Here is a 12,601-nt window from a genome sequence, read left to right on the forward strand (position 1 = left end):
CTTTTAATTATGCCTTTTAATTATGCCTTATTAACACATTTACTCAACTTCAAGCTTCTTATCAAAAAAAAAAAACTACAAGGTTTTGGTTTTTATATAACATGAGTAAAATCACTGTTTCAGAAATGTATTTCTTGCCAATAATTTAAATTATTCTTACTTTAAAGGTTTCATGGAAGATTTGAGGAAGTGTAAAATTATTTTCATGATTGGTGAGTAAGAGCCCTCAAATTTTCTAATGCAATTGCTAATAATAACAACTTGGTGGGGCGGGGGAAAGGCTATTCATTTCCCACCCTATTTTGAAGTCTTGCCCCTTTCTTAGTTAGGTTAACACTCCCGGAGGCTTTCAGATTGCTGCTTTCATTTACAAAGTTTTATATTACTTTTGGTGTTGTATCTCTTCAGCATAGACAAAGTAGGACTCTAAGTTGGCCCTCTCCCTTCACCACTCAGTTGCATGGGTTGTTACCCTGGACTCTCTCCCACATTCCATCATCCACAGAGTGCTGGACCCATGTTGGGCAATGAACAGGGATCACAGAGCTTCCATCTTAGAGGAAAAGAAGAACTAATCAAATTATTACCTCAAAATTAGGAAGCATACAAAGTGCTGAAACAGAGAACCTGAGTGGAGCGTTTGATGTAGAAAAGAGCGGTTATTTTTTATAGGGTGATCAGGGAAGGCTTCCCTGTGTAAATGACATTTAAGCACGAAACTAAAGAAAGATGGGGTGACTGAGGGGATTAATGGGAAGTGAGAGAAGGAAGAACAGGTCTTAAAGCAGTGACGACTCTCGAGCTGAACCTGAGTTCTATTTCGGACCTGCTTGCCTCTAATTGACCTTAACCTTGGAAACTGGATAGACTCTTACTGCACTTAATTTTATGTTCTTTTCAGAAAGAAAAGTGCATTATTTCTCCTCCTTACTAAAGAGAAACTCATCGTCATAATTTCAAAGAAAGTTTCCTTTTCCACATAAACTTGAATCAGTTTTCTTGGCATTAAGGCAAAGACACAGTAAATTATACTTTCTGTTTAGCTTTTATCTTAGGTACCAAATTAGGAAGAGAGAGACTCTTTAAACTCCATGTTCAGGAATTCAAAGAATGAGCGTTTATTATCACATAGAAATCTGCATTTTTAATAATGTGGTTGAAAAACAACATCTAAAAATAGCATAGCATGTTTTGTGCTTGTTACTGTCTCTAGCATTGATATTATTTCGGATTTGCCCTTTGTTCAAATATCGCTTCTATCTGTCTAGGCATAACTAAAGATTTCAGCTTACCTGTTCCTAAGTTCTGTGCCCTTCAGAAGGTCAAATAGCACAATATAAAATCTTTGGCATGAGACAAAGCTTGAGACCCCTAAGGGTCCACAGATCACACTTTGAGAATTGCTGCTCTGAGCAAAAGTTTCTTCCTTATGTCTAAATCAGTGACGATTCTTGAGCTGTCACTATTCTATTAAAAAGATTGCAGCTCACTGATTGGGCAATAGAAGGTAGAAAGCCACGGTGATATCCGGAAAAACAATTGTTCTTTTTCTGGGGTATTTAATGGACTCTGCTTTGAAAATTAAGGCCTTAGTTCTAAACACTTCCTTGACAGATGGCAGAATGGCATTTTGGGGCTGTATTATTGCAGATCAATTTTAGCTTGTAAAAATACTTGGGATATTATAGATACATCCATAGCAGTCTTGATGAGTTTTAATGAACAAGAGTCCATTGATTTCAGTGAAACAAGTGTGGTTTTGTCTATATGAGAAGATGGCTGGATTTTTTATTTTTTAAATTATTGTCCTGGCATCTTCCAGAACAACAGTGGAGCTGTAGTATTAGCCAAGGCTAGGTTGACATCCTTGCTTTTAGTCATAAGCTAAAATTAATAGTCCTAAAGCACACTTCCCCTGTTTCAAAGTATCCATTAGTTCCCTTTTGTCCACAAAAAGGGCCAAACTCAGACTGGGCTTCAAAGCTTTCTCTCTACTGACCTCAATGTGTCTTTCCCATGCCCCACTACACCCAAATTCTTCAGCTACAGCCCCTACCTGCATTATCATCTCTTGAATTTTTCTGGCTTTTGCTAAACTTTTCACTTGAAATGTCTTTTCCCCTAGCTAATCATGCCCCGAGGTCGGGTTTAAGTTCTAACTCCCTGTGAAATCTTCTCTAATCACCAGCCTTCCTCTTCTGTGCTCCTTCATCCCTTCTGTCTGCATCACTAATTCAGATGCCCCATAAGGACTGGAACAACAAATATTTGTTAGAATAATGAATTCTTTAGGAAGCAGTGTGGTCAGTTTCCATAACAACCGAAATAGCAGTTGGAATTCCTGGAATGGAACTGACAGGCAGGTTGCTGCTGTAGCTGTTTCTGGCAGGATGGTTTTCAGATTAATTATGAGCCTAATCAGATGCTCCTCAGTCCATGTAGCTGCTACCCTCTCACTGAGAACAAACAATACCAACTTTCCCCCTACCCTCGCACCCCACCTAAGCTGGTGCTATTTCTTGCTCATTTGTAAAACAGTTATAAGTGGTGATAGGTAATAGCCACTGACTGTCATCTGAGTGGGGAAAAAAAAGTGTTCAGGAAAAGCGGACCAAAGGCAAAGCAAAAGTGGCATGGATGGACCTAATTGGTCGTTTGAATGTTATGTGAATATCACCTCTTGGTTCATAAAGAAAGCAGCTCAGTCTCTGTTTATAGAGGAATACCTTCCAAAGGACAGATAAAGGATCTCACAGGATAGGGCCTGATGATCAAAACAATTGAAAGTCATCCTAAGGACTTTGGTTGTTCACACACGAGATATGACTTGTGCTAAAATGTAAGACTGGGACTCAATCATTACTGAAAACGGAAAATATAAAAATATCCTTTAAAGAAAGAGCCTCATTATATCCCACTAACAGGCTCCCACAGTTTTTCACAAACTTTTCTGGTACATTTCTCTCCTTTTTACTTTTTCTTTTAAATATCTTGATCATTATCTTCCTATTATCTATTGTATTTGGCTTCTTTTTCCCTTCTCTGCTTTTCATAGCCTGCCTCTGCCCCAAATGTAACATAACCTGAATTCCCATTAATTCCTATCCGAAACCTTGGTAGAAGTGCTTCAATCTGGAAAATCATCTGACTTCACAGGTGAGGCGTGGTACTAATAGCATGATGATCAAGACATCGTTCAATGGTTGTAACTTTTAGTGTATCAGGGACACATATGGCCTTGTGTACCTTGGCATTCGTGCTGATAAACTGCTTTTAAGTAGTAAGCTTTGGGAGGTACTTGTATGATATTTTTGTGTCGTTCTGTGCATTTTTAACCATCGCACAACTAGTCCTATTTATTTCCTGGAGGAAAACTGGAGAAACAAGAATTTTTGCTCAAAACAATATTTCAGTGCTTATCATTATTTCATTATAGCCCTGTTGCCATTTCATTGCTACCCTATTATTAAAGAACTATGAATAAGTCTAATTTTTAGAGAATATTTCCTTGGGGCTCAGGTTGAACATTTTTAGTGCAATCGACTCACCTATTTGGTTAAGTTAAAAATGAATAACAAATCTGATTGTTTTAACTCAATGCAGCTGTAATAAAAGCCTATGTGTACTGAATACTTAACACACAACAGGCACTATATAAAGGGCTTTATAATGTTATCTTATTTAATGTTTGTATCCACTCTATGAAATATTACCACCATCCTGACTTTTCAAATAAGACTTTAGAGAGTTAAATAATTAGCTAGTAAGGGAAAGATTGGTGCTTGAAAGCTTGGATTTTATCATTGGCAACAAATGCTGCCAGTTGTTTTCTTTGAAGGGATGGCTTTATTTCTTTTTAAGAAAATGTCTGCCAGATACTCAAGTCTGAAAAACCATAGTGTATCTGTTAGTTGGTCTTTCGGAAGGTTAAAATGGGGCTCAATTTAAAAAAGCAACAGGTTAAGAGATTTAAACAATCACGTGGAGCTTTTCTTCAAGAAAACCATTATACCTAGGGGTGCTGATGTGCCTTTTGTGTGTTTCCCATTTCATCACACAAAATATTACAATGAGATATACATAAGAGTTGAAAGAAATTAAATCAGCCTTTTTTACTGCTTCATCAAGGGCATTCTTAAGCAACAGTGACATTTTTCTTTTTTTATCTTTCTTTTTTTTTTTACTGTGAGTTCACGGTGGTGAAGAATACCTGACTGGCAGACTCAGATGCTGCTGCCCTGATTTGCACTGCAGTTCTACAGCCATTGCTTCTGCACCATCAGTGAAAAGCAAATAGCCTCTTAGTGTTGCAGTGAAAATATGGTCTGTGGTCCTCACTTTGAGAACTATCACCCTAGGGTTAATTGGGGGTGGGGGAGCAGGTATATAAAACCCCATATTTAGCATTTGGGAGATCTTAGAGGATCTTATGCCTTGTCCCTTGTGCCTTGTTTTCACTTTTAAAAGCAAATAACCTCTTAAATGTGAGGAAGGGGATCTGGAAAGTCCCTGTTTCTCTGGGGTCTTGCAGGTCTGGAAAAGTTTCAAATGTTTCTCTATACCTGGTGGTGGAAGAGATGCCTGAAAGGAAAGTTTGGGTGCTTGTCAGGATGAGCAAAGAGGAATGACTCAGGAGGCCCAGTGGAGACTCCAAAGCAGGGACTGGAGTGAGAGCAGAAAGGGTACACCTCAGGGGATCAACAGCAGTGGGGAAAACCAAGACCGGAGGAAGGGTGAAGAAAACCCTCGCGGTGGGAGAACAGCCCTGGCATAGACACTGACCTTTCAACTTATGTACATCTGCTTCGGTTGTTGTAACAAAATACCATAGACTGAGTGCCTTATAAACAACAGAAATTTATTGCTCACAGTTCTGGAGGCAGAGAAGTCCAAGATCAAGCACTGACAGATTCAGAAACTAGTGAGGGCCCACTCCTAGATCTTTTGCTCACCTGGTAGAAGAGGCGAGGGTGTTCTCTGGGGCCTCTTTTACAAGAGCACCAATCCCATTCATGAGGGCTCCACTCTCATGACCTAATCATCTCCAAAAGGCCCCACCTCCCAATACCATCACGTTGGGCTTTAGAACTTAACATATCGGTTTGGAAGGGATACAAACCTTCAGTCTGTAGCAGAACTGGGCTAGGAAGATTACCAGAAATCATTGGATTGGACTAAGAAAACTCAGGCTAGACTTGACTGAGTTTCCACTATGAAGGGAAAACAGGCAGCTCATGAGCTAGGCTGGGTTCACACAGAGGAATAAGTTTCCATCTGACTGCAAAGGTTGTGTTCTGCCCTCACTGAGAAACATCAGCCCTGCTCTAACACAGACGTGTCATTGCCACAGCTCTTTATTCTGAAGGGATGCAGTCACTAAGGGGCCCTTTGGCATTCTGCTGGGCTTACACCTATATTTTCAAAGCCCAGGCCATTCAGGATGGGAGAGTAAAGAGAGATATTGAGCCATTTTCCAAGAGAGCCTCAGATGCATTTACAAACCAAGGATGTCTTTCTAATGTTGGAGAAATGCAGGCCTTTTGGTGCTGACAGTGAATCTACTTAATCACATAAACCTTATTGCAAAAACGACTCTAAGTCATGCTGAACTAGAACAAAATATTTTCTTCATTTAATCAGATCAAATTACTAAGACTTTATCAATGGCTTACTGTGTGTAAAGAACTGAGATTCAAAAGACACTAAACAGTCCTTATAACAATGATATGGCAGAAGAGGGTTTTCTTTTTTCCATGTTTTTAAAATTACGTCTTCAAAGAGAGGAATGATACTGAGTTAATTAAGAGTCATCCAGAAGGACAAATTACTGCTAAAAAGAAAAGAACACAGTCATTGAGTTTTACCGGGTAAAGTGAATGGAGGCCTCATACCCTCACACACATTGTCTCCCTACTCATTTGTTGAAATCTTTTTGGAAGTACTGTTAACTCACCAAAGCAATCATCTAGTGAAGTTTTAGGTACTCAGCCTTTTCACTCAGCAAAGGCCACATCTCCAGGCTCAACTCACTGAAAACCTCTTTTGCTTGAGCTGAGACTCAATAAGAATGATCAGTGGCAGGTGCTACAGACTCTAGAAGTACACAGCACTGAAGATGAGAGAACACCCAAATTCTTATGTTTGTATTTGAGCTCTATGGATCCAATCCCTTAGGCTCTCTGAATTTCTTTTAAAATGGCAAAATAATATTTTTTGTCTGTCCACCCCAAGTTTAAGCAGTTAATGAATTGACACATTGCTAACTGTTTTCTTAAGTGGAAGCGTGTACAACAGAGACATAGCCCTAAAGAAGTGAAGGCAAAGGCAATTAAATAAGTCAGTCTCCATCCTCTATCCCCAAAATATTTATTTTAATTACCTCATAACAATATTAAAATTAACATATACTGATGACTTATTGTGTTCCAGATACTGTGCTATCTTCATACATATTATCTTATTTAATCTTCACACCAATTATCAATACTCATATTCTTCCCTATTGTACAGTTGAAGAAATGGAGGCTCAAAAAGTTAAGTAACTTTCCCAAGGTTACACCGTTAGTGACAGAGTTAAGATTCAAACCAAGTTTCTCAGACTCCAAAGTCTATGCTCTATAACTGTACATGGATATGTACTAAAGAAACCAAAAGGTAGGTGAGGGAAGAAACCAAAAGGAGTATAGTGGGTGAGGGAAGAGTTTGCCACAATTATTTGAACAAGTGCCTCAATTTTCTATTTTATTTTGTTCCCGTATATCTAGCTATTGATGTCTGAAAACAAAGACAAAATAATAAGACATCAAATAAGTATCAATGAAACAGATCTCTGAGTGCCCCAGCGTGTCCTCTCAATTATGTAAAATTTCATACTAACTTCAAAACAGGAAATGTTTTGAATCCATAAAAATATTTGAACCGTTACTGAACCCCTTGCAAACACACATAGATTTCCTGATATTTACATTGCATCTCTTATGAAGAAGACATATCATAGGTACCCTTTTTGTAAGCATTACCAAAATTGTTTCAGAGAGCCTTGGGCAACAAGGAGCAAGTGTTGAGAAATGTGATGCTGATGGAGCTGAGGGAGCTTGGTGCTTCTGAGATGTTCTTTATAAGTTGGATGAAACACACTGACTACACATTGACCTGAAACAATGGCTTAATATGGAGATGGAGGAAAAAATAGCCTAGGCCGCGGGATATATAGACTTTAAGGGGGCTGCTTAAACTCCCCTAATGAAAAATATATTCTCTTGCTATTATATTAAATTCTTCCATTAGATATATATTCCTTTGGGTGACTTTTATTAATTCATTTGATACATTTATTGAATTTCTACTCTGTATCAGCAAGGAGATAGGCCTAAGCATACTCAGATGAAAGACAGCCCCCTGTAATCTCAAGGAGCTCATTTTATAGAGAGAGAGCAAACAACACAGCTTGGAACATGCAATAGCAGAAGCATAAGTGATAGAAAGACTGAAGTAGGGGCATGGGGGTGGAGGGGAGAAGTCTGAGTCCAGAGAAAGAAAAGAAATTGGCCAAATGCTAAGTGGGAAGAAGGTTAGGGTGGGCCCACAGCAAGGAGAGAGAATAAGTGTTCAAGAGAGGTTCAGAGGTGAGAGGGTGGGAAGCAGAGAGGTAGAGCTGGAGACAGAGGCAAAGTCCAAGGCATGAAAGGCTGAGAACACCAAGTTAAGAAATGTGAACTTCATCCTGTGGCAGGGGGGACCTTCAAGGCTTTTACTCATCCACTTGTCATCAGATTTGGATTTCAGAAAGAGCACTCTGTCAGCAGTGAGAGCAGCCTAGGCTGCAAAAGGGAGGCCAGTCAGGAGGTCATCTAGATGATTATACAGGAGATGAATGAGAAGCAGTTGAAATAGAAGAGACTTTAGGAAGTAGAATCAGTAAGATTTTAGGAAGAGATTTTAGGAAGTAGAATCAGTAAGTCAGAAGAACACATTGTGTGTACAGGTGAATGAGAGGAGTTAGCATGACTCAGAAGTGGCTGGTAGACAGAAGTTTCATTCAAGGAGATATGGAATGTGGAGAAGAAATGGATTTTGAGAGGCCGCTGAAGAATTCAGTTTTAAACATTTTAAGACTGAGATGATTATGGGACATCTATGAGATAGTGTCCACTAAACAAGAGGTTTTTGAAATCTCTTATCCAAAATACTAGTTCTGTCTGTAGCTACAGATGTGGAATTCACTAGGGTGTCAATGGTAGGGAAGCCATGTATGTGAGAGAGATCATCCAGTGAGCTTAGGTAGAGTGAGGCTAAAGGAAAGCTGAGACCTGCCGTCTAAGAAACACTCGGGCCAGAGCCACAGGAAGAAAGAATACAGAGGAAAGTAGAATGTGGATAGTAAAATTTGCCATAGAAGGCAAGAGAGGAGAGAGTTTCCATCTGGGAAAGTTAAATAAAATGTAATCCACTGTTTGTTGGGTTCAGCAACCAGAGTTGTTGGTGACTTTGGTGAGAATAATTCCAGTGGAACAGAAGGGAGTAAAGCCAGTGGGGTCGGGGTGATTGGGTAAAGAAATGAGGATATGTATAGACTATACTTCCTAAAGAAACTTGACTGAAAAAGGAAAGACCGAGGGTAGTTTCTACAGGGAAAGAAAGTTCAAAGTGGAATATCTCTAAAATACGAGAAAGGCAAGCACATTTGTATAAAGAGAGTCTATCTAGTTAAGAGTATGAACTACTGCAGTTCAAATCCCAGCTCTCCCATGTCCTGTCTGTGTGAGCTTGGACAACATCCTTATACCCATTGTTCTTCAGTTTCTTCACATCTAGTGATAGTACTGAGAGCATAGAGTTGATGCGAGGGCATAGAGTTGATGCGAAGGCATAGAGTTGATGCGAAGATAAAATGAGTTAACACGTGTCACAGTGCTCTTGGTAAATATTCAACAACTAATAGCTATCATTATAACTAGTATATGCTGAGTGAGGGGAGACAACCAATAAGAAAGAGGGGATCCTAAGAAAAATGGGACGAGGATGGGATCAGAAGAAGCAAATTGGAATGAGGAAAGGACACCTACAAGATGGGGGAGTCATAACAAAGGTGAAGAGGTTACATAAGTTCCTGTATCTGTTTCTGGTGTCATTTGTTAAAATTAAACACTCCATAAAGGACTGACCTGTTAAGTGGAGTTTCATCTACAGCAGCTGTGGTTGGCTGAGATCAGGGTGATAAAGTATCTCTTAGCCCTTGGCCTTAAACCTACCTATAGGCGGCCATTTCCTCTTGTGACACATTCCTGCTTCTGTTTACAACAGCATAACACAGGCTTTACTGTAGGGGATCATATCTGGCCTTAAGGAGTGAAGCAAAATAACAAGCCAGTGATTCTGGGACAGTGACTTTTTTAGCCTTCTGAAATATCACATTCCCAAAGTGTTTCCTTTTCACTTTGCTGTAAGCCCCATAATCAAGAGTCTCAGAGCATCATTTAGCTATAAGTGAAATATATTTAAATGAACCAACAGGTAGTCAAGGCAATGAAAGACTCTTTTCTCTTGCAACCTAGTGCAGTTATTTGGCTTCAACACGACAGTTTTCTGTGACTTAGTTGATATTTTTTCACATGTTGTTGGTGGCCCTGACTCTGAAGACGTTCCTCATGGTTCTCCCACACTTTGAGGAATGCCTTCTACCAGAAAGCTGATCACCGAGTCAGCGGCACACACTCACCCATCCACACTAGCCCAATGACCTCAGTTAAAGTGGAAGGGCCCTATTTAGTCCAATCACATATTTTCCTGCTTAGACTAACTCTTGTAGTAAATGCATGGAAGGCTGGCATGGGCAGAGCAGCCCAAACACAGGCTTGTTTTACTTGGAAGTCCACAGCTTGGTCTTAGTGGAGCTTTTGAGGCTGAGACTGCCTCTGAGACTGCCCCTCATTCCAGTATCTGTTGCTAAGAAAAGAGGTGAATGTTAAGCAGTGGGAAACCTGACACTTAGTGGACATTCAATGTATCTTTAGAATGAATGAATGAATGAACGAACAAACGAATGAATGAATGAATGAATTGGAAAGCAAGACGTTGAGATCTCAGATAAATATACTGTCCTCAAGTTTCCCAAGTTCAGTTATAGTAAATAAAGACTCATTGTCAGAAATAAATCTATTAACCTCTCTTCTATGAATAACTATTTCAGAGTCATAATGATAAGAGCAGAGGTATAAAGTAAAACCATAGGGCTTGGCCATTTTTAATAATGAGCCATAAGATCGGTCCTGAAAGGTCAAGATGGAGGCTTCATAAAGTCTTCATGGCCCCAGCCCATCAAAAAACCAAAACAATCATGGCATTTGGTAAGTTTTGCTGAGTTAGGTAGCACATGGTTTCTATATCAGAATTAAGTTCCAGTCCTCCACTATGTAGCACTATGTAGCTGGCATAGATACCAGGAAGCAAGACACGAAACAACTACTAGCAAATTATCGCATTGGTGATACTGAGTGTTACAATCCTTCAAAGAAAAGAGTATGGACTGGGGTTAATGTGTTGTTAAGCTCTCATTAAAGAAAAGAGCAAGCAAAGTCTGAATTATGCATCATTACTGCAGTAAGTATGGGGCAGGACTTGTTTTTAATTTTTTAATGTCCTCATCCCTCAAAGAGTTTATAATCTATTTGATGAAGAAAGAATCGATGCTTATGAAAACGTTACAACTGATACAGGACAGCGTAGGATTAACTGATGAAGCTATTCAGTGAGTTTTAGCAGGGATGAGAAGACAAGGCACAATGGCTAAATGGTCAGGTGAAGTCGAGAACCAAGGAGGGCCTCAGAGAATGGGTGGGATCCCCTAAGTTTGAGAGAGGTCTGGGGAGAGAGGAGTTCCAAGAAAATATATTTTAACTCAGGAAAAATCTCAGCAGTAGGAATATGCTTCTCGTGGCCCGAGAACAAGAAGGAGTTGGGCCAAACCACGGAAACCCTGGATGCTGAGGAATGATGTGATAAAAATGATGTTGACCAAAGAACAGTCCAGGGCTGGCGAACAAGCAAAGAAACACAGGAGGGGAAAACTGCCTTTGATAAATTTGCCCATACACATCTCATATTCACCTTCTAGTTTTACAGGTTTTGTGTTTTGTTTTGTTTTGTTTTGTTTTGTTTTGTTTTGTTTTGTTTTGTTTTGTTTTGTTTTGTTCTGTTCTGTTCTGTTCTGTTTTAATGTTCTCATGGAAAACTAGAAGTGGGTACAAAACTTAGAGAGGTTTACATTTGAAGTATCTCAGATCAAACAAAATTAACTGATCAGTGCCCTTGTTTTCAAGTCCTTTCCGAAGAAGAAAGAAGCCTGAATGAAAGTGTTACCCCAACACTGCACAATATCACTGGGTGGTGTAAAATGAGAGACTGTGCCCACTTTACTCACTCTTCTCTGGCAGGAGAAACACAGAGCTCAGAGAGAAGTCAGTCTAGCTTAATTCCCCCAACAAATTTCGGAAATGAATCTTGAGCATCACTGATGAATAATCATCCAGCCTTAATTTCAAACTTTCAGAGGGCAGTAACTATCTTATGAATAATGGAATAACTAATAATAATTAGCCCTATTTGGAATATGAATCAGTGTGAATTTTTTTCAGCTGCAAGTTTTTAAAAATAATAACAGTGGCTAAACAGATAGAAATTTCTCTAGGTGCTAGCAGTCATAGTACTGTATGACTACATGTTGTAGTCTCTAACACTCGCATTAAGGAAATATTTCATTATTCTTCTGTGAGGCTTCTCCAGAGTCTCCTGTCTTAAAACGGCTGCTGGTGCTCCAGCTATTATGTCCTATGTCCATTAAACAGGAAAAAGGAAATGAGGGAGAAGAACATCCTTATTCCCTTTAAGGATACTTCCTGAATGTTATATTCACCATTTCTGCTCATATCCCATTGGTCACAAATACACTTTTACCGGCAAGAGGGGGTTTGTAAATGTAGTCCATATTCCAAATAGTCATGTGCCCATTTAAAACTTACGAAGTTTAATTTTTTAGAATGAAAGAGAAAATAGAAATTGTGTTTCTACAGCATATCCTAATGTGGGCCTCCTCATGGCGGCAGGGAAAGTGGGGTTGACTTTTAAAAAAACAAGTTTTAGTTTTTAATCATCCCTTATAAGATTGAGCTTACCAAAACAATATACGAAAGATGCTCCTCTGTGGAACTGCCACCAATATGCACGGCAGTAGGAGAAAGTGGAGATAAGCTGGGCCTCCAGGAAGTCTACAGTCCACTCTCGAAACCAGCACAGTAGCCTGGCAAGTGGGCAGAGGCTGCAGCCCCACTTTTGAAGTGCTTCTTCTGGAGCTGCCCAGCAGTGCCTTTGGGCTACCCACCAAAGTCCCAGTAATGCCGCCCTTCCTCTCTCATACCCCACTGTGGTGTCCATAAACGTGGATGGGACTGTCCCAGCCTTGAGCCCTAGTGGAGGGCACTACTTGCATCTGCTTGGTCTTCCCTGCAGATGAGAGGTTCTCTCTCTGTTGTCCAGCTACTGTCCTTAGCAAGGTCTCCCTAAGACTCAGCAAAAGCTCTGTCAAAACTTACGCTATTTAGTTTAG

General features: G+C 39.7%; 1 protein-coding gene across 3 annotated transcripts in view; it reads left to right on the forward strand.

Annotated features, from left to right (window-relative positions):
• AK5 (adenylate kinase 5) overlaps window positions 1-12,601 on the forward strand; it is a 195,426-nt gene that overhangs the window by 142,494 nt on the left and 40,331 nt on the right. For all 3 annotated transcript variants that reach the window (XM_039838642.1, XM_039838640.1, XM_039838641.1), the window contains exon 10: window positions 168-212. In XM_039838642.1, coding sequence (XP_039694576.1) covers window positions 168-212 — 45 coding nt within the window. The remainder of the gene's footprint in view (window positions 1-167; window positions 213-12,601) is intronic.

Source organism: Pteropus medius, unplaced genomic scaffold (genome assembly GCF_902729225.1).
Source record: "Pteropus medius unplaced genomic scaffold, Ma_sr-lr_union100, whole genome shotgun sequence".
Classification (NCBI taxonomy): domain Eukaryota; kingdom Metazoa; phylum Chordata; class Mammalia; order Chiroptera; family Pteropodidae; genus Pteropus; species Pteropus medius.